The 20,909-nt window shown below is 47.6% G+C and overlaps 1 protein-coding gene across 1 annotated transcript; it reads left to right on the forward strand.

Annotated features, from left to right (window-relative positions):
• Positions 1 to 12,179: 12,179 nt before the first annotated feature.
• On the forward strand, positions 12,180 to 14,240 carry LOC101654564 (free fatty acid receptor 2-like). The gene is made up of 2 exons (XM_004715860.2): positions 12,180 to 12,243; positions 13,241 to 14,240. The coding sequence occupies exons 1-2, from the start codon at positions 12,221 to 12,223 to the stop codon at positions 14,238 to 14,240; spliced, it is 1,023 nt and encodes a 340-aa protein (XP_004715917.2). The 5' UTR covers positions 12,180 to 12,220.
• Positions 14,241 to 20,909: the final 6,669 nt, after the last annotated feature.

Raw genomic sequence — 20,909 nt, forward strand, 5'->3', positions numbered from 1 at the left:
CATAAAACAACGGATTTACCCTTTCACAGTTCTGGAGGCCAAAAGCCTCCCAGATCAGTGGTGTCCCTGCCATTGAGTTGTTTCTGACTCACAGAAACTCTCCAGGGCAGAGAACTGCCCCTGTGGGTTTCTGAGACGGTAACTCTTCAGGAGTGTAGAAAACCTCATTTTTCCCCCTGGGAGCAGCTGGTGGTTTCAAACTGCTAACCTTGCAGCCCAACAGGCAATCACTATGCCACCAGTGCTCCTAGACAGCAGTTGAGAGGTTGGCAGGGCCACCCTTCTTCTAGAAGCTCTTAAGAGAATCCATTGTTTTCTTCTTCCAGTTTCTATTGGCTGCCAGCATTCCTTATCTCGTGGCAGCATCCAATCTGTCTCCATGGTCATATTGCCGCTTCCTCTTCTGTCTGTCTGAAAATGCTCGGCCTCCTACCTTAAAGGGCATTTTCTACTGGATTTAGGGGCTGCCTAGATCATCCAGGGAAATCTCCGTACCTCAAGATTCTTCCCTTAATCACACCTACAAAATTATTGATTTTTTTTTGCCAGATAAGATAATATCCCAGGTTTCAGGGATTAGAACATGGATTTTTTTTTGCAGGGGAGGGGAAATCATTATTCAGACTATAATAACTGATTTTATTGGCCTGCAGTGACGTCTGATGAACAGAAAGCAGGCGAACAGAGAGTGTAGGAAAAAGAGGTCTCCACAGAGGGAAGCTAAGGTATGATCCCTGTAGATTAGTGATTCTCAACCTGTGGGTCTCGACCCCTTTGGGGGTCGGATGACCCTTTCACAGGGAGCGCCCGATTCATAACAGTAGCAAAATGACAGTTATGAAGTAGTAATGAAAATACTGTTATGGTTGGGGTCACCACACAATGAGGAACTGTATGAAAGGGTCGCAGCATGAGGAAGCGTGAGACCCACTGCTGTAGAGGACGTGGGTGGAAGGTAAAACCTATCGATGTCTGCTACTCAGAACTCACCACCATGGAGTTGATGCCAACCCATGGCAACACGATGGGACAAGGAAGGATTGCCTGGATGGGCTTCCAAGACTGTCTTTCTCCTGAGGCAGGGATGCTGGTTTTGAACTGCCGACCCAGCAGTCTGCAGCCCAATATGTAACCACTATGCCACCAGGGATCCTACAGGGATCAGGAAACAAAAAGCCTAAAAAGCTCTCCTGAGATACTGGCTGTGCTACTTCAGGTTTGTGTCAACTTGGCTTGGCCAGGATTCTCTGTGGTTTGGCAATTAAGGCATAGTAATCTCCCATGATTAAATTACCTCCACGGTGGAATCTGCTAGGAGTGGCCGATCGGTTGTGAAAAGATTAGGATGGGATGAAGCACCCTTTCTCAGATCACAATCCAGATCCAATCAGTTGCAAGGAAGTCCCTTCAAGAGTGTAGCTTGCTTCCCATATAAGTAGATGCTGTGGGAAAGCATCTTGTTTTTTGCTGGACCCAGCATTTAGCAAGTCCTTCAACCTCAGATTTTTTTGACTAATGGCCTACCATATTTTCTGCCAAATCCGGGATTTGTCAGCAGCCTGTCATCTTACCTTCCCACCTTGAATTAATTCACCTCTGACCCAGAAGCCTGCTGACTGACCTGCCAGTCTTGGAACCTGGGATCATCTGGCCCTCTGTCTATGAGAGTAATTACTTCTATTCTTCACAAGTGTGTCAGCTACAGAATGGGAATAGAAAAGACAAGCTGGGGGAATGTCAAGGACAGAGGTGATGTAAAATGGAGGAAAATCTAAACACCTGTCCACACAGCCCAGTGAATTCCCTTCAAAGGGTCATTGCAAAGGATCAAGAAGAGAGAGGCCCCTCATGCGGGAGGGGGGAGCGGGGAGGGAGGGGAAAAATGAGGACTTAATGTCGGGGGTTTCAATGGAGAGAAAATGTTTTGAGAAACGATGTACAAATGCGCTTTACACAATTGATGTGTGTATGGATTGGGATAACAGTTGTATGAGCCCCTAATAAATGTTAAAAAATAAATTAATTAATTAAAAAAAAAAAAAAGAAGAAGAGAGAGGCCCAGGAGGAAATGGTGCAAAAGAGAGCCATGTGCATCTCAGCCATGCACATCTCAGACTCAGTTGGGATGCTCTTGTTCAGAAGCATCTTCCCACTTAATGCCCCAAGAGCAGCCACGTCTCACCCTTCTCAAGGGCCTTTCATGCATTGGGTTTTGACCTTCAAGAGACCATTCTTCACACTGCAGTCAGAAGGACCGTTAAAAGTCCTAACTCCTGATCGCATCACCCCACTAAGGCCCTTAAACGAGTTGATTTCCATGCTTAAGAACGGGATCTCCACTCAGTACCGAGAGTAGTAAGGCCTTGCATCATCTCACCTCCTAAGTGTATTTGTTCTTCCTCCAGGGCTCTCACCACACAGGCCTTTCTGTTCCTCTCACACAGAAAGGTGCTTTCTGCCTTGCACTCACCAGTTCCCCTGGCTGGACCACTCTTTTCTCTCACCTTCACGCAACTGCTTCTCAGCATCCAAGTGCCAGCTCGACCAGTCTCTCAGCCTTCCGAAAGCCTCTGGACTAAGAAGCCCCACCCCACCCAGAGGACGCTCTATCCCATTACCCTGGTCCATGTTCTTCCCAACAGTGACCACCCGTCACCCTGGTCCATGTTCTTCCCACCACTGACCACTGCTTGATTAGCCCCGTCGTCCTGCTGATGTGCTTATTGTTCGCCTCCCTCCTCTAGCTTCTGTCTATGAAAACGAGACCACGTCTGTGTGTTTGACCCTGTACTTGGCGTCACCTATGGGGAACTCATCCTTAATACTGAATGACTAACTCAAAGGATGCAACCACCACCTCTTTCTTTCATGCTTTGTGCCACGACCAGTGGCATGCTGCCCTCTCCTTCATGTTATGTCCATATCATCCCCATAGGTCACCGTTTAAGGGCCTTAAGAGGGGAGCTCAAACATAAGAAGCATGAGCATGGGGCAAGAGAGATAGTGTTTCAGTCTGTGGGTGCTAGGAGTCAGGGCTACCCAAGGCACCTACGGACAACAGCCACAGGAGAGTGACACCTTTGGCAGCACAAATGGCTTACACCTGACTACTAAGCTTCAGGCTGGAGATTCAACCCCAGAGAACTCTGCATCAGAAGAAAGGCCTAGAATTGTGAAGAAGATACACAAGGAGGACCCTAGAAAGCAGTTCGACTCTGACACGGTGGCCCACCACGAGTCAGTATTGACTTGACAGGAAGGGCTTTCTTTCTGCAATTTAACAAAGGTCTGTTCATTTGGGTTATCAGATCTGACAAGGAGGGAGCCAACATCCGGTGTGCTTTCATCCACCACAGAGTGCTTTAGTGGTTCCAGGATAGGATTTCTTATCTGGGCCCCCCAAGAAAAGAAAATGATGAATCTGAGAACATACAGCTCTGCGTTTTTGAAAAGCTGTTCTTCTCGGTGGGATTATAAAGAGGTTTTCCCCCAGCCTTATTCTCCCCCAAAGATATGCCAAACGTTAGAGGCTATTTGCTGGCATATGGTGGGAGGTCAGATGCTTAGAGGCATCCTCTCTGAAGGCAGTCAGTTGCCAGACTACTGTCTGGTCCCACCACAAGAGGGGCCCACTTCCTGCTGTTAAGGACAATGGGCTACTTCTCCCCAAAGGCTTGCGACCATCAGTCTGTTCCCTGTGGGTGGGGTTCACACCCTACTGATAATGGTTTCCATGGGGTGCCAGACACCAGGTCAAACCTGCTCAGTGACATCCAAACTTAGGCTGCCATCCTGAATCTAGGATCCACCCATCTTATCACATGTGTGCCCCTATTCCCTCCCCTTCCTATTGCATGTATATCCCTAACTTGTGCCTTCTCATTGCTGTATAACCTATAGTGCAACCTTCCTGTGACGTATGTCTTTACCTGTAATTAGGGGGCTTGCACGCCCCCCCAGAGATATATAAACCTTGGTTAGCAATAAAAAGCTCTCTCAGTTCTTCCCCTCCTCTCTCCTCTGGTCCTCGCTCCCCTGTTCCCTTTCCTTGTCCTCCTCCCCCTCCCCCTCTCTCCACGTGGACCACCAAGCGGGGCTGAGGTGAGCATGCTACCATGAAATGTGTCTGACTCCATTATTTCGATCTCTCCTCTATCTCTCATATTCCCTATGAATATATATATATGTGTGTATGTATATATATTTATTTATTTCAACCATACAATTGCACCTATAGAACCCGCGATTACTTGTGGGACTGCCTTTCCCCCACACTTCTCCATGCGAACTCGTCCAGTGGCTCATCTGTCTATCAAACAGAAACCAATTAAGAGGTGCCAGACTCTGTACCAGGCTCTGGGGGGGTATAGTGGTCAGCAAAATGCCCATGTTCCCTGCCTGCATAGGGCTTAAGTATTGAGGGGGAGATGTATTAAGAAGCAAATCCTCACACAAATCAACAGACTACACTGAGACGTGTGCTTCGAAAGGAAAGTAAAAGATGCGATGAAGGCAACTACGGGAATTTTCTCTAAAATTTTAAATTCAATTTACAATAGCACCCCCCAAAATTTCAGGAATAAATTTAAGAAGAGACATGCAAAACCTCTGTGTGGAAAACTACCAGAATCACCGACAAAAATGAAAGACCTAAAGCAGAGGTTCTCAACCTTCCTCACGCCGCGACCCTTTCATACAGTTCCTCCTGTGGTGGTGACCCCCAACCATCCCATTATTGTCGTTGCTACTTCATACTCTCATGTTGCTGCTGTTATGAATCAGGTGACCCCTGTGAAAGGGTTGTCCGACTCCTAAAGGGGTCAAGACCCACAGGTGGAGAACCACTGAAAAGACATGGAGAGCTATAGCAACTTCAATCCTTGGGAGGCTCCATACTGTTACAATGCCAATCGTCTCAAATTAACTTCTCAATGGGATGTGACCCCAATACAAAGGCCAGCAAGATTTTGGGCGTGTCTGTGGAACAAATTGTAATATTTGCATGAAAACCCAAATGACTTGGAAGAGTCAATGCAGTTTTCACGGAGTCGAAGGACTGAGTGCTGTTGGTTGCTGCTGCGCTGGTTCCCCGCGTGGCAAACCTGGGTCCAACCGCTTCCATTGCTGCCTGGCTCTGTGCCATTTTGATGAGCAAGCTGAATGCTTCCGTTCAATTTGTGGCCACCGTGTCTTTTTGGAGAGGACAATCCAAAAGAAAGAACATTTCAAGCCGAATCTGGTGCAAAGGCCCAGTGGCAGCAGAAAGCATGGCCGATTCCCTGAAAATGGATGGGCTTGCTTAGAGAGCAAGGAGGAAGGAGGGTGATAGGAGCTAAGGCTAGAAGGTAGCATTCTTGAGGGCTCGTCTTCCAGCGCCGATTTCAAGACTTCATAAACTACAGTCATCAAGATGAGGTGGAAACGGAAAAGGAGAGGAAGGTGAGGAGAGAGACTTAGAGACTCCTAGAAGAGAGAGCCAAGAAAGAGTGCCCCGCCCTCTTCCCCCACCCCACCCCCCGCCACACACACACACACAAATTAATTTTTTAAGACAATGCAAATTTTAAAAGAAAGAAAGAAATAGGCCCAAACCTAACACCAAGCTCACTGCCATTGAATTGATTCTAATTCATAGCAACCCTATATAACAGAGTAGAACTGTCGCTATGGATTTCCAAGATTGGAACATTTTACAGGAGCAGAAAGCCTCGTCTTTCTCCCAAGGAGCAGCTGCTGGTTTCGAACCCCTACCCAATGTGTAGCCCAGTCCCGCCACCAGGACGACCCAGAAACTGGCCCGTTCACCTATAACCAGTTGAATTTCTGTAAAGGGGCCAAGACAATTCAAGAATAAAGGGAATTCTTTTTTTTTAAAAAACGGTGCTGGAACTATTGAATAGCTACCTGATGAAATAAAAGGATATCAATCGTTTGACACATCTCCAAGAAAGGAAAACTATGAAAGGCCAGGAAAAGTCCCTAGGTGAATATGTTCGCAATGTTAAGCGGGGCAACATTGTCTTGGGACTTGGAAGTACAATCGAGAAGAGAGAGAGAAAAGTGATAAATGAGGCTTTACCAAAACATGAACCTTTTGTCTGTCAACAAACCTTTTAAGAAATGGAAAGAGAAGTCACAGGAGGATATAATATTCAGAATACAATAACGGACTACTTTTTGAACTCAAAAAAGGGAAGGCACGTGTCTTTAGAAACATGGGCAAAACCTCAGACAGGGTGCATTGGGAAGTGGATTACCGCAGATAAAGTGAGGTTACAATGTAGCATATGATCAGTTGTTTTTCCTTTTGACCCACTTTGGATTCCTTCTAATTTCTACTATCTTCTGATTTCACTTGGGATGATAGGCACCCCGGTGGCATAGTGGTGATGAGTTGGGCTGCTGACCACATGATTGGCAGTTCGAACCCCGTAGCTGCACCCAGGGAAAGAAGAGGCTTTCTTCTCCTGTAAAGAGTTATGGGTTCAGAAACCCACAGAGGCAGTTCTAGCCTGTCCTAGAGTTGGAACTGACTTGATGGCAGTGAGTTTGATTTTGCTCAGTTTTCACTGGGATTAGCGTCTTTCTGTGCTTTAGTTTCTTGTCGTTCTTGGAGTTTTTATATGATTTGTTTTAGATGAAATCCAGGATAAATGAATCTATACAGATGGTAACTAGATTGGTAGTTCCTTAGGGTTATGGCAAGGGAGGTTGAGGGTTATGGGGAGTGGATAATAATGGGAACAAGAATAAAGTGTTCTAGAATTGAATGTGGTATGAGCACACAGTTCTTTTTTATAAAGCATTTAATTGTATTGTAAGGTAGATGAATTATGTGTCAATAGAATTGTTAATAAAGAAAGAAAACCCTTCTTTGCACTAAAACAATAAATAAATAAAAACAATGATTGGGGAAATGCATCTTCTTCTCACTTATTGACTTAAGGTTCTCCCCTCACCAAAATGGGCAAAACAGACACTTCATGAAAGAAAAGATACAAATGACAATGAGAACATGAAAAAAAATGTTCAATTACAATAGTCTTCAGGGAAATATGGATTTCCAATGGCATACCCCAACACATGCATTAGAATGCTAACAGTCAAGAGTAACAAATAGCAAGAACTGGCAAGGAGATGTGCCCCTGGAATTCTCGTAAGTGCTAGCGGGAATACAAAATGAGATAGCTGCTTTGGAAAACTGGCTGCTTCTTTTAAATTTTTGAAAAATCATAATTCACTAAACAACTCAGTCTAGGTATTTGCCAAGATACTGGAGAATATGTATTCATGCAAAGACCTAAACATGAATGTTCACAAAAGTTTTGTCCACTATAACCCAAAATGCAAGAAAAGCAGGACGCCGCTGTTGTCCAGCTGCGGAAGAATGGATAAAGGGAATGTGGACGATCATTAGGGGCAACCCTTGTCAACAGTGGAAAAGATGCCAAGAGAACATATAGTGGAGTCCAGAAGCCAGGGAGGGATTTCTTAAGGTGAAAGTGGATATCTAAAATAAGAATAGGAATTAGTTGAGATGATGGGAGAGGGCGATAAAAAAATAAAGAGGATTTCAGGCAGAGTCGGGTCCAAAAACCCTGTGGGAGTAGAAAACATGGCTGGTCCAGAAAAGAAAGGCAGCCCTGCTTAAATGTTGGGGGCTGCTCTGAAAGCAGAGGTCTGTTCGTTCAAATGTGGACATGTAGACACAGCTCTCTCACGGTCAGATTGTCTTTCTCACGGTCAGGTTAACTTTTGTGCTTTAATGTTATTGAAAACGTCAGGTGCTTAGCCTTGGGAAAAATATTTGCCCGACAAACAAGAACAAGGATGGGACTGCTATTTTGAGCAATAGTACATTCCTGCTTAACAGTGTATAAAAGCTTGCTGGAAAATAAACTCGGGGCTGCAGTCTTGAATGGCAGTCCTCCTGACCCCAGCTTTTTGGTGTCTGTCTTTTCTCAGTCCTCACCCCCTCAATCCAGTCCCTGTTGCTCTGCCGGCAGGCTCCGGCACTTGTAGAGCAAGGAGGGAGAAAGGTGATGGTAACCATGGCAGTGACATCATCCCCTGTTACCTTGAGTGAAGGGGTGGAGTCTAGCCTGTCAGTCAGGTCAGAGCCAATGATGCCTCTGTGTGGGCATGGCCTTCTCCTGAGGAGTCTGGGCACTCCTGTCTTTCTCCCTGGAGGCAGACACACACTCTCTGCTTGATATTCTTGTTGAAAAGCCACATGGAGACACAATAATGGAGTCAGAGCCCTGAAGATGGAGGAGCCACGTGGAGACCCAGGCCAGCGCTGAGATGCTTCCTCCACCACTGGATCTACCAGATTTCCCATTCACTGGCCTGTGATCTTCCTGCATTCGGTATCATTGAATGGCTGTGTGAGTCGAAAGAGGAATTTATGGACTAGTATTGGACACATGGGCTAGCATCAGACTTATGGACAATTTTTCCACTACTAACTACAACTGGGCTGGGATGCTTCTTAATATACAATTGCTCTTTGATATAAAGTTCTCTCTTACACAGATACAGTGTCTATGAGTTTGTTTCTCTAGTCTACTCGAACTAACACGGGAGCTAAGGGTAGACGTTAGTAACAGCAATGCTAGGCAAGACTTGTTAGGTCTTGTGGAGGACTTTTATACTTATCCTAAAAGCAATGGTAAAGAGTTACAGTCTCAGAAACCCCCAGGGGCAGTTCTACCCTGTCCTATAGGATCACTATGAGTTGGCCACATGAGTTGGCATCAACTCAATGGCAGTGAGTTTTGAGTGAGTCCTAAAAGCAGTGAAAGATTCCTGAAAGAGATTTGGACAAGAGGATGGCATAATTGATTGACATTTTTAAAAGGATCTCACCAACTACAGTATGGAGTCCCTGTGTGGTCCCAACAGTTCACTGCTAATAGGTTGCAGGTTCAAGTCTACCTAAAGATGCCTCAGAAGAAGAGCCTGGTGATCTACGTCTAGAACCAGCCACTAAGGGCCCTAAGGAGCATAGTTCCTCCAACACAGATGGGGCCACCATGAGTTGGGCTCTTTATGATGGCAATGGGCATGGAGAATTGTCGCCGAGTGAGAGGCTAGTCATGGCCTCTCTCAAAATCCTGGTAGGAGACGTGTGGCCTTCACTGACATGGGATGATGGAGATGAAGTAAGATGGGTGGATTCAGTGAGGGCTTGGGCACATTGGGTTGCATTCTTCGGATTAGATAAAGGACGGTATTAAAATAGACTCCAAGGCTTTGTCTCAGGAGGTAGGGTGGGAAGAGATCCTATTCGTGAAGATAGGGAACATTGGAAGAAGGTCAAATTTGGTGGGAAAGGTCAGAGGTCAGCTCTGGAGATACTGAGTTTGGGGTGCCCGAGGGATCTCTAAATAGCAGTGTCTACTCAGTTGGACCTAACAACACAGCAACGGCTGCCGCTGCTTACCAACAGTCAGTTGGACATATGGACTGAAAGTTCATGGCCACCTAGGCTAGAGATACAAAACTGGGTATTATAAAGCTGGTCAGAAAAGATTCTGTGGCAATAGAAGCACTAGACTAAGGAGAAAGCTTAGGATGAGAACAAGAAAAAACCTAGAAACAAATCTTCTTCTATTGCTAGTTGCCATTGAGTTTATTCCAACCCAGGGTAGCTGAGGGAAACTAGCCCTTAAGGGCTTCAGGACTGAGTTTTTGGAAGCAAATCATCAGGCCTGTTTTCCGAAGTGCCTGTCTATGGTAACTGTCAACCTCTTGGCTGGTAGATGAATGCTTGACTGATTCTTTGCACCACTCGGGAACTCCCAACGTGCACACCATTACTCCGATCCTGAAAGCAGTGTTTCCCAAAGTGGGCATCACCACCCCCAGGTGGTGCTGGGACGATCCAGGGATTATGAATTACAGCGCAAAAGTTTTGATTACCAGAGAGAGGCTGAGTCTTTCCCCGCCCCCCCCCCCAAAAAGGGGGTGGTGAGCCAAATCAGTTTAGGAACCTAGGATTCAAAGGGAAAGGTAAGCCAGAGAAGGGGATTAAGAAGTGACCCGAGAAAAGGAAAGTAACAGGAGGATAGCATTGCAGAGTTCCAGCAAAGAGGCTGTTTCATGAAGTGGGGTAGAGAAAGTATGTTGGATACCCATCGGTTTTTCCACTACTAACTTTAGGAAGAGTGGCTCCTTTGCGGGGTGGAAACCAGGCTGGGACCCAGACGGTACTGAACAAAAGAGTGATTGAGAAATTAAGAAGCGGAGAAAGTGATTCCATGGGAGAAACTTCAAAAACGTGGTGGGAAAATTCTATTACCTTTCAACTCCATCTTTCCATGAACTTTAAATACTAGGTTCAACTTCCTGGATGACATGGATGATGGTAGAAAACGCAATTTAGAGGAGATTATAGATGATCCCACTTATGTGAAAACGTACCCCTTTGGATTTCCTTGTCCTGTGATGTCATAAAATAATAAAGACTGCTTTCTCATTCACCTCCAGAAGTCCAGAGGAGGACTTTGACTTTGACTGAGGCAGCACAGGGGATCCATATAGTGACAGAAGGCCCAAGGTGAAGGAGGAGAAGTGGGCAGAAACGCTAGAAGTGGTTCTACACATCCATACTTGTCTACTAGTACATTTTCATTTGGCAATGACATTTGGAATCCCACGTCTACTTCTATATATTTAAAAAACCACAAAAGCAAATAGCACAAATTAAACAGTTAGGAAGTCGCAGTAGGGCTTCTTCCTTCCTTTCCCTCTCATATGGAACGTGCACGCGTGTGCCGGGAGAAGGAGATGGCCACACAAACAAACAACCTTGTTTTAAGGAACTAGAGGAGCTCCTGGGCTCTGGAGGAGAGTGTAGTCGAAGAGAAAGAACAGTTAACCATCAAGAGACCCTGGACCCTAGGCTTCTGGGGCACAGGAAACAAGGACTCCTAGAGGGAATGTGCTAAGAAACAAACAAGAAAGAGCTGATCTTGCCGAGAAAAAGAATGAAGATTTGGAGAGGGCAACATGTCCTTTTAGAGAGTCTTTTATAGAAGGACTTTGAGAAACTTCCAGGGCTGCTGTGCTCACTGCACCTTCACCTGTCAGGTGTGTGGGGGGTGTGGGGTCGGGGGAGGGGGGACACAGGAGAAAAGAATAAGTGTGGTTCAATTGTCAAGTCCAGTGCCTGGGGGGAGGAGAGAAGGAAGGGGCTGAGCACCCCTACAAAGAGGCGGGCACATCAGATCTCTTGAATCCCTGGCACTTTCCCAAGTAAAATGGCCTGTCAGTACCCTGAAGTCTGAATACTTTAATAAGTGGCTCACACTTTAGGAAGGTGTCCATCCGGCTTGAAAGAAGGGACCACTCTTGGGTCTCAGCTCCGGGTGCTAAGCATTGGCCTGGCTGCCATGTGCCATTCAATCCTCACAGGAATCCTGGTTTCTAAGTATTCCTATTTTCATTTGACTGACCAAACACACCCCCCACCAAAAAAAAACCAAAAAACAGAAGTTCACTTGCAACTATTTAAAAAACTAAAATAAAAGAGAAGTTCAGAAAATCTGCCCTGAGATCATAGAGCACATCAGTGAAGGGACAGGAATTTGAACTCATGCCTGCGAGACACTACATCTCGGGCTATTTCCATCATAACAAGATGCAGACTGGGAGAAATGAATCTGTTTCCACAGAGAGGTCAGAATAAACCTATTGGATGGGAGTGGGGCAGTGGTGGACAGAGAACAGCAAGCATGTCAAGGGGGGAAACCCAAAGCGTTCCCATTCTTTTTGGACAAGGGGTAGAAAGACAAAAGAAACGGTGTATAAAAGAGAGAAGAAGAGACTTGGGAAAGGGGGGGAGGGGGGGGGCCTGAGATTATTATTATTTTTTTAATTCCGAAATTAGGGGCAGGAAACTCTGGGTTTGGAAGTCAGGGTGAAAATATCTAGGGCAGAATGAAGAAGCAAGGGCTCTTGGCTTTGGGTTTGCGAGGAGATAGTGGTCAGTGACTGACCTTCCTCTCTGGTCATGTGACTTGTGTTGGTATAAAAGCTGTCTGTCAGTCAGGTTCCCTACAATTCTCTCCTCTGTGTAATGCGTGGTCGTGGCTACAGTCCTACCTGCCTTCCTAGGAGCTTACAGACATTCCTTCAGGACTAAGCCCACGAAGCCATCTCTCCGGAACCAAGACCAGACAAGGCAGATAGCTTAGAGCCGGAGCTCTGGGAAGTGATGGTGGGACCGGAATCTAAGGGGTAGGTGTTGGGGTTGGGGTGGGGGATCTGGAGGAAGTCTGTTGGAGCGGAAATGGACGGGTCACAGCCAGAGATGCAGAGCCAGGAGCCAGCATAGGAGCAGGGAAACATGGACAAGCAGTGGAAAGGGGCGGGAGATGATAGAGGGTCAAGATCATGTGGGGGGCCTGAGGCCAAGTAGAAACTGAGTCAGCCCATTAAGAAGAGAGCCAGGCCCACCGCCACAGGGCCCAGTTCTGAGCGTTCTCTAAAGTGTTTCGGAGACGAGCCCAGGAGAATAGTGCTGGCTCACCCTCCCTCCGCCTCTGCCCCTTTCTGAAGCTTCCCTTTTCAGCAGAGTCCCAGAGTCAGGGGTAGGACAGCAGTGTTATCAAGATTCGAGATTTGGTGTTCTGCAAAAGGGGGAGGTGCAGGGGTGGAGGTGGGCAGGGAGCAGGAGGCTGGGAGGTGGGGCTGGGGCTCTGGGCACCTCATTCTGGAGAGAAGAGGCAGGGTCCAGAAGGGGGGCCAGTCCCCAGATTCTCCCAGCCCTGGTTCAGCGGAGTCACCCTCCATCTCTGTGTGAAGATGTCCCTCCTACAGGTCTCTACCCCCAGAAGGAGATTCAGTCCAATTAGAAAGGGATAAAGCAGGGACTTCCTGTCCTTGGGAGGGGGGAGGGGAGAGGTTGAAGAAGGCTGGCAGGGAGGGAGGGAGGAAGTTGTGTGTGTGTGTGTGTGTGTGTGTGTGTGTGTGTGTGTGTGTGAGAGAGAGAGAGAGAGAGAGAGAGACAGGGGAGCTTTGGGAAGGTAGAGGTTGGTCTCCCCCAGAAACGCATGATGGCAAACATAATAACTACTGCTTAGTACCCCACTCAAGGAAAAGTCAATAATTGCTCTGGGCAGGTGGTGGGAGTAAACGGTGAGGCACCGCACAGCCTTGACCTGGGAAGGGGGCCCCGCCTGGGAGCAGGAGCCGGCTGGGAGGGCCCCTGACTGTGTTTTCCTAACTCCTCCAGAATGAACTCCCTAGACTTGCACAGCTCCTTGATCTTGGCAGCCTACCTCTTCATCTTCCTCACCGGTCTCCCAGCCAACCTCCTGGCCCTGCGGGCCTTTGTGGGGCGGGTCCGGCAGCCCCACCCGGCGCCGGTCCACATCCTGCTCCTCAGCCTGACGCTGGCAGACCTGCTGCTGCTGCTGCTGCTGCCCTTCAAGATCGTGGAGGCGGCGAACAACTTCTACTGGCCGCTGCCCGAGATCCTCTGCGCGCTCACAGCCTTCGGCTTCTACAGCAGCATCTACTGCAGCACCTGGCTCCTGGCGGGCATCAGCATCGAGCGATACCTGGGGGTGGCCTTCCCCGTGCAGTACAAGCTCTCCCGCCGGCCCCTCTACGGCGTGATCGCCGCGCTGATCGCCTGGGTCATGTCCTTTGGTCACTGCACCATTGTCATCATCGTTCAGTACCTGAACTCGACCACGCCGGCCACCAACGAGAGCACGTTAGTCTGCTACGACAACTTCAGCGAAGGGCAGCGGAGCGTGGTGCTCCCGGTGCGGCTGGAGCTGTGCCTGGTCCTTTTCTTCATCCCCATGGCGGTGACCATCTTCTGCTACTGGCGCTTCGTGTGGATCATGCTCACCCAGCCCCACGTGGGGGCCCAGAGGCGCCGACGAGCCGTGGGGCTGGCCGTGGTGACGCTGCTCAATTTCCTGGTGTGCTTCGGGCCTTACAACGTCTCCCACCTGGTGGGGTATCACACCGGCAAGAGCCCCAAGTGGCGCATGGAAGCCGTGCTCTTCAGCTCCCTCAATGCCACCCTGGACCCCCTGCTCTTCTATTTCTCCTCCTCCGTGGTGCGCAGGACCTTCGGCCACGGGCTGCAGGCGCTGCGCGACCAGGGCTCGGCCCTGTTCCGATGCTGCGGTCGAGAGGCCGCACCGGGGACCAGTGCGGACAGGAGCGTGAACCAAACCGAGGGAGCGGCGAGTTCGGACTTCACCACAGACTCGTGATCACCCCATCCCACCCCACCCCCGGGCCTACGGGGCCTCCCCGGGGGATTTGGGGATTGGTTCTCTACAGGCTGAGCAGGCTGGGAGAGGGCGCAGCACCAGGGTTCTTGGAATCCTTCGACCCACTCCACCACTGGGACTCTGTTGTCAGAACGCTTTGTACAAACCTCTACTCACCAACTTGGGATCTACTCCTGACCGACTGTCCCTCCCCAGTGGGGCCTGGCTCAGCGACTCACGAAGGAATGGCAGGGCATCACAAGCTCCTGCAGATCACGGGTTGGGAGGCAAGGTGGCTAGCTGGGTTCGGTCCTGTGGGGCAAAGTCCTACAACAAGCTAGGTGTTGATGCTGGCCATGAATCAACGGGAAGGAGCTGGGACAGAAAGCCTAACGGAAGTCAAAGACGATCCAGACAGGTCTGAGCAATGGCTTCCTGGCGGGAAGGCCAGGGGCCGAGACGGCTGATGGATGGGGCTTGCACTTTCTCCCTGGGACCTGCGGCTTTGAGCGTGTGCGCCAATTGCTGCACGAGTGTACCTCATCTTCTCTATTAAACGGGGAGCTGGCGGAGGTCTGGGTCTTGTCTTTTTCTTCCAGGGCACCCCACCCTGAGCCAGTCACCCACCATTCCGAGGTTGACACTGACCACCTACCAAGGCCAACTGCCATCCTGTCCCTCCTCCAGGGCAGAGTAGAACTGCTCATCCGGGTTGTCATGACCATGGAATTCTCTGGGGACAGAGCCTCACCTTTCCCTCTTGGAGCCGTTGGTGGGTCTGGACCACCCAGCTTGCTGTTAGCAGCCCAGGGCCTACCTCCCTGTGCCCCCAGGACTCTTTGTAACACTGGGCAGCACAGGAGACAACCGTGATGGGAAGGATTATAAAACTCTGAAGCCAGCTCTCTGTAATTCTTGGATAGTGTTCAGTCTATCACCGGGGCTCAAAATGTTTTACCCCCCCCCCCCTGCCCAGAAACCTTCAGAGTCCCCCCTATCACCCACTAAGTCAACTGGATCAAAAATCCTTCCTGTCATTCCATCACCTGCTGTGTGTCCTCTCGTCTTTGCCAGTCTGGCCTGACTAACAATTCTTCCCAAGAAAGGCCCCTCCCACTGATTGAGTGTACTGGTTCCCCAGCCCCTCCTAGCCTGTGGTTCGCAACCCTGGCTACCCTCAGAACACAGGGAGGCATGGAAAACGTGGAGATTGCCACCTCTGGTTCTCTGGGGGGTGGGGGGACACAGTGGGCTCGTGTCTCCCAAGTGATTGCAATGGGCAGCGGGGATCAGAAATCACTGCCCTAGTTCAGAGGCCTGTCTGTCTAAGAAATTCTCCAGAGAGCCCTTTCTGGTTTATGCTTCTGCCCTCATTTCAAGAGCCCCATCTCCTGCGCACTTACAAAATCCCACCCAATCGAGAGTTCATGTTCCCTCTTGGCTTTCCCCAAAAGAACACGAGGCTGCTGCCAGGCGAGACCTGACTCCAGCGCTGGGACAGCTTGTGGGCAGAGTGGGCCTGGAGCAAGTCACAATTCTCTAGTCTCTATTTCCAAGGCATGCGACTGGGGATAATGAAATACATTTAAAGAAACAGAAAATAAATATAGTTAGTCCAAAAAAATGTTACTGATGGAAATAATTAATTTGGGAGCCAACTGTAATGGGATGAGGGAGGCCTGGTTTGACAGTAAGCGTTAAGACACAAGTCTTGGATTTTTTGGTTGACTGTACTATGAGTTCACGGTGTATTATAGCCACCACCACCACCACCCAAAACAAAGCAAATCTGATTTTGGATGAATTAGCAGAAATGATGATGTCAAAGCAGATTGAGGAGAATCGCACACCATTTAGATCTAACCCCCGCAAAATGGGAATTTTTAATTTCAAAGATATGTTTTTAAAGGTTTTTTTTACAAAACAACCTTATCACCTTCAAAGTATTCTTCATTACACTTAATGCATTTGTCAAATCTGTGATTCTGTTCTTGGGAGCATTTTTCAAACTCATCTGTTTGGATGGCTGACAGCACCTCCCTTGTTTTTTTTCTTCACCTCTTCTGTGTCCTCAAATCGCCGTCCTTTCATGTCCCTCTTCATTCATGAAAACAAAAAGAAGTCAAATGGAGTGAGGTCAGGTGAGTAAGGTACGTGGGGCAAGAGAGGGATGCTGTTTTTTTGCAAAAACTGGTGCATTGAGGTGGCTGTGTGAGCAGGCGCATTGTCATGGTGGCAAAACCAGTCCCCCATCTGCCACAAACCAGTCCCTTTTTGTCGCACACTGTTATGCAATCTTTTCAGAACCTTTAAATAGAAAGCTTGATGAACAGTCTGCCCTGGTGGAACGAACTCCAAATGCTCTATGAGTTGACATTTCATCCTTTCCAGAAGTTGTTGGACATCCAGAACAAGGTTTGTTATAAATTTCATTTTTTTGAAAGGAAAATACCAGCCATACACTTGAGTTTTTCTCATAGCAGGGTCCTTGTAAGTTGTGTTCAAAATCACAAGTTTCTGCAGCATTTTTTTCTGAGCAGGAAAAAAAAATTCACAGCCGCACATTATTCTCTTGAATTGGCCATCACGGAAAACAAGGTTCAAGCGAAACGGCTTTTATGAAAAAATTCACTGAGACCAGAGAGAACCTTCTCAGGTGACGCCACTGGGTGCACTAACTCAGAGTGAGTTAATCGGTGCTTGTCTAGCAGGAAAAATGGGTACTACAAAAGCTCTGCTCTGCCCAGCACAATTCTGGATTTTAGGGGGTACCCCCTCACATTTTAAAGGACGCAAACTCAGGGAATTGAGACAAATTAACCAGAATATTTTGGAGACTAGACACTGCATGATAGAATGATAATAATCACCGCCGCCAACCAAAACCTCACTGTGATCAAGTGAATTCTGACTCCTCGTGACCCTATAGGACAGGGTGGAATTGCCCCTATGGGTTTCTGACACTAACTCTTGACAGGAGTTGAAAGAGAGCCTCATCTTTCTCCCGCAGAGTGGTTGGTGGCTTCAAACTGCTGACCTGGCGGTTAGCAGCCCAACACATGACCGCTACACCACTAGGGCTCCTAATAGAGCTAATCAAATGTCAATGTCAATTATGGATTTGAATCCAGGTTTTCCTGACTCCATGTGGCTGCTTTTTCTTTTTTTTTTTTTTACACAGACACATGAGAAGCAAGCCAGGGAATGCTGGAAGATTTTTATGGGAATTTTGTGGAAAAACAAGAACCGTGATACTTCAACAGTTAAAACCAAACTCACGGCCAGTAAGTCTAGTCCAACACAGAGAAACCCTATAGAGTGTTTCCAGGACTGTGAACCTTTCGGGGTAGACAGCAGGTCCTTCTCCTTCAGTGCAGGTGGTGGTGGTGGGTTTGAACTGCCAAACTAGCTGTTAAGCAGTCCAATGGCTAACCCACAGTGCCACCGGGTCTCCTTTTCCAACAGGTAGGACTGTCTACAATTGAACTGATTGTTATATGTTTACTCAGGAAGAGGCTTCAAAAAGTTCTCAGAAAAATTCCATCATCTTTTAATTTAAGTTTTCCCATGAACTTTTGAACCCCCTAGAGGGTAGTGGGAGCCCTGGTGGCACAGTAGGTTACATGGTGGCTGCCTGCCACAAGATTCATGGTTCAAACCACCAGCGGCCCCACGGGAGAATGATGAGGCTGTCTGCTCCTGTGAACAGTTACAGGCACAGGAACCCATAGGGGCCGTTCTACTGCCCTTCAGATTGCTATGAGTCAGAACTGACTTGATGGCAATGAGTCTGAGTTTTTGTTTTTTGAGGGTTTTTTAAAAGAATGTTCAAGTAGAAAAGTAAACATCCCACCAGGAACTACATATATAACTATAGATGATAGCTAGCTAGCTAGCTAGCTAGCTAGCTAGCTAGATAGATAGATAGAGAGAGAGATTTGGCACAGGATATTTTTACATATATATTATATGAGCTTCAAATATATCTATGTACAAGCAAGTGGCACCGTTATGGAAATTTCTTGGCCATAACCAAATTCCCCATCCTCAAGTTCCTATGAACCACTAGGTCTGGGCTCAGACCATAGCCTCAGGGGATATCATGGTCAATTGATATAACATAGCCCACAAAGAAAATGTCTACATCCTACTATGACGAGTAGTGACTGGGTCTTAAGAGTGAAGGGGTGGAGCTTAGCCTGTGAATCAGGTCTTGATGACCTCATTTGGAGGCGCTAAGGAGATAACTAGCTCACTGGAGGAGGGACACACACTCCTCCCTGTGAGACATTCCTGCTGAGAAGACACAATGAGCTACACTAGAGCCCTGGAGCTGGAGGAGCAATGTGGAGACCCCTGCCAGCGCTGAGGTGCTTCCACTGCCACTGGATCCACAAGACTTTCCACCTATTGGCCTGTGATCTTCCTGCATTTGGCATCATTGCCTGTGTTTCATGAGTCTAAAGAGGAATTTATAGATTGGTATTGGACATATGGGCTAATATTGGACTTATCGACTTATGAACTGGGCTAGGATGTTGTCTCAATGTTCAACTGCTCTGGTATATAAAGCTCTTCCTTATACACATGAATGTCTATGAATGTTGTTTCTCTAGTCTACCCGGACTCACACACCAACCATCGAGATACAACTGTTTGTCTCTCCCTGTCTGGAACAAAAGAGAGTGAAGAAAGTCAAAGATGAGTGGAAACAATTAATCCAAAAGACGAATGGATCATGTGAACCTCAGCCTCCACCACCCTGAGAGCAGAATCAGATGGTGCCTTTCTACCACCACCACCACCACCACCACCACCACGGAATGCTCTGATGGGGGTCACAATAGGAGGTCCTGGGTAGAGGGGGACAAAGATGTGCAACAAAACTCAAAATCACTAAAAAGGCCAGTTCACTAGTCTGATAGAGACTAAAAGAACCCCCAAGACAATGGCCCTTAAGACGAAAAGAAAAAAAATGGGGTGGAGGAGGACTCCATACTAAGACTTTAAAAGTGTGTTCATCTGATGAGGGTTGAACCTGTTACCAACCCCTCCAACTCTGAGGTTTTCAGATTCGTTCGGGTCCTGGATGACCTTGTTAAGCAAAGAAGGCCCAAACTGAAGAAATCATCTTTCTTTTCAAGGGGTTATAAGAACCTCGCTGGGCCTGGTGTGAGGCTCTCGAGTACAGTTTTAGTGACCCATTTACAAGTACCTTCATCACTTGATGTGTCAGTGGTAAATCAGTGATTCATTTGTTCAACAAGTGGACATTGATTGTTTGATCATTGATTGCAGTCCTCTTTCCTAGGGACTAGAGCTATAGACTATATAGGGGACATGGTAGCTGTCCCCTTGGGGCTTTCATTCCAGTAGAATAAAATAATAAGCAAAGAGGAAAAGATCATTTTAGGACAGAGCAATGGAACTAAAACAGGTTGATGAGGAAAACGTTGAACGAGAGGTGGAAGGCGTTGAGAACACGCTCCTGAGTCAGTGACAGTCAGCTGAGGGCTGAATCGTGAAACTGAGTTGGTCATGAACTGGTCCATGAGAAGAGCATTCTGGAAATGGCAATTGCGGATGCCAAAGTCCTACAAAGGGATATACAGTGAACCCTCGCCACTTCACGCTTCAACTTCCGCGGCTTCACTCTATCGCGGTTTTTGCGTAACAGCACATGCTCTGTCATTACTGCCACTGATTGGCTCATACTGTACATGCTTGATGCCATAAATAATATAATAAATAATAAATGATAATTGCAACGTCCAAAATGTTTTACTGTATTTTCCCTTTTTCGTTTAATAAATTGGGTAATACGAGTGTAATGGTGACGAAAGGGTGTTTTTTCATGTCCTCTATGCTCTAACTATGAAAATATTTGATTTACAAATAAGGAATCCTACTTCGCGGAATTTCTTTTATCACGGTAGGGTCTAGAACCGATTAACCGCGATAAACGAGGGTTCATTGTACCTTTAGCCTCCCCGTGCCAAAAGGACAGTCAGTGTCCAGAGAGAAGGTCAATTTAGGGCTAGAAAATGGTCAACAGCTGTCAGTCGGCATCCATTCATGTGGAGGGTTTGGTGAACTCTAGATCGCTGCCCACCTTCCTCTAAGAATCAGTAGGCTCTGAGATGGCACCCAACAATTTCTATTTCTAACAAGTTCTCAGGTAATGCTGCTGCTGCTGATCCAAGGACTATACTTTTGGGAACCATTGAGCATCAGGAAAAGAGGGAGAGAAGGAGGTCCCAGACCCATTGCCATTGAGTTGATTCTGACAACAGAGGGTCTTCAAGAGTATCAGTCTTTACAGAAGCATGCTGCCACAGCTGTCTCCCACAGAGCATCTGGTGGGTTCGAACTGCTGACCTATTGGCTAGCCATGGAGTGCTTACGCTATCCTGGCTCCTCCTCCAGCTACAACCAGATCATGCAAAGTCTTCCGAGTCACAGAAAAGGAGCTCAGACGTATTCTAAGATCCGTTCGACGTCCTTCTAGGGTTTTAAGCAAAAAAAAACCAAACAAACAGTGGCATGATTTCATTTTCATGTTAAGATGCTCGCTCTGGCAGCTGTGCCTGCCACAGAAGGGAGATGGTTGTTAGGATCAAGGAGAATATGTGCATGACGGAGTTAAGGAAAGAAAACCCAGAGAGAACT

Source organism: Echinops telfairi, unplaced genomic scaffold (genome assembly GCF_000313985.2).
Source record: "Echinops telfairi isolate 266 unplaced genomic scaffold, ASM31398v2 ScPeMD7_655;HRSCAF=1070, whole genome shotgun sequence".
NCBI lineage: Eukaryota > Metazoa > Chordata > Mammalia > Afrosoricida > Tenrecidae > Echinops > Echinops telfairi.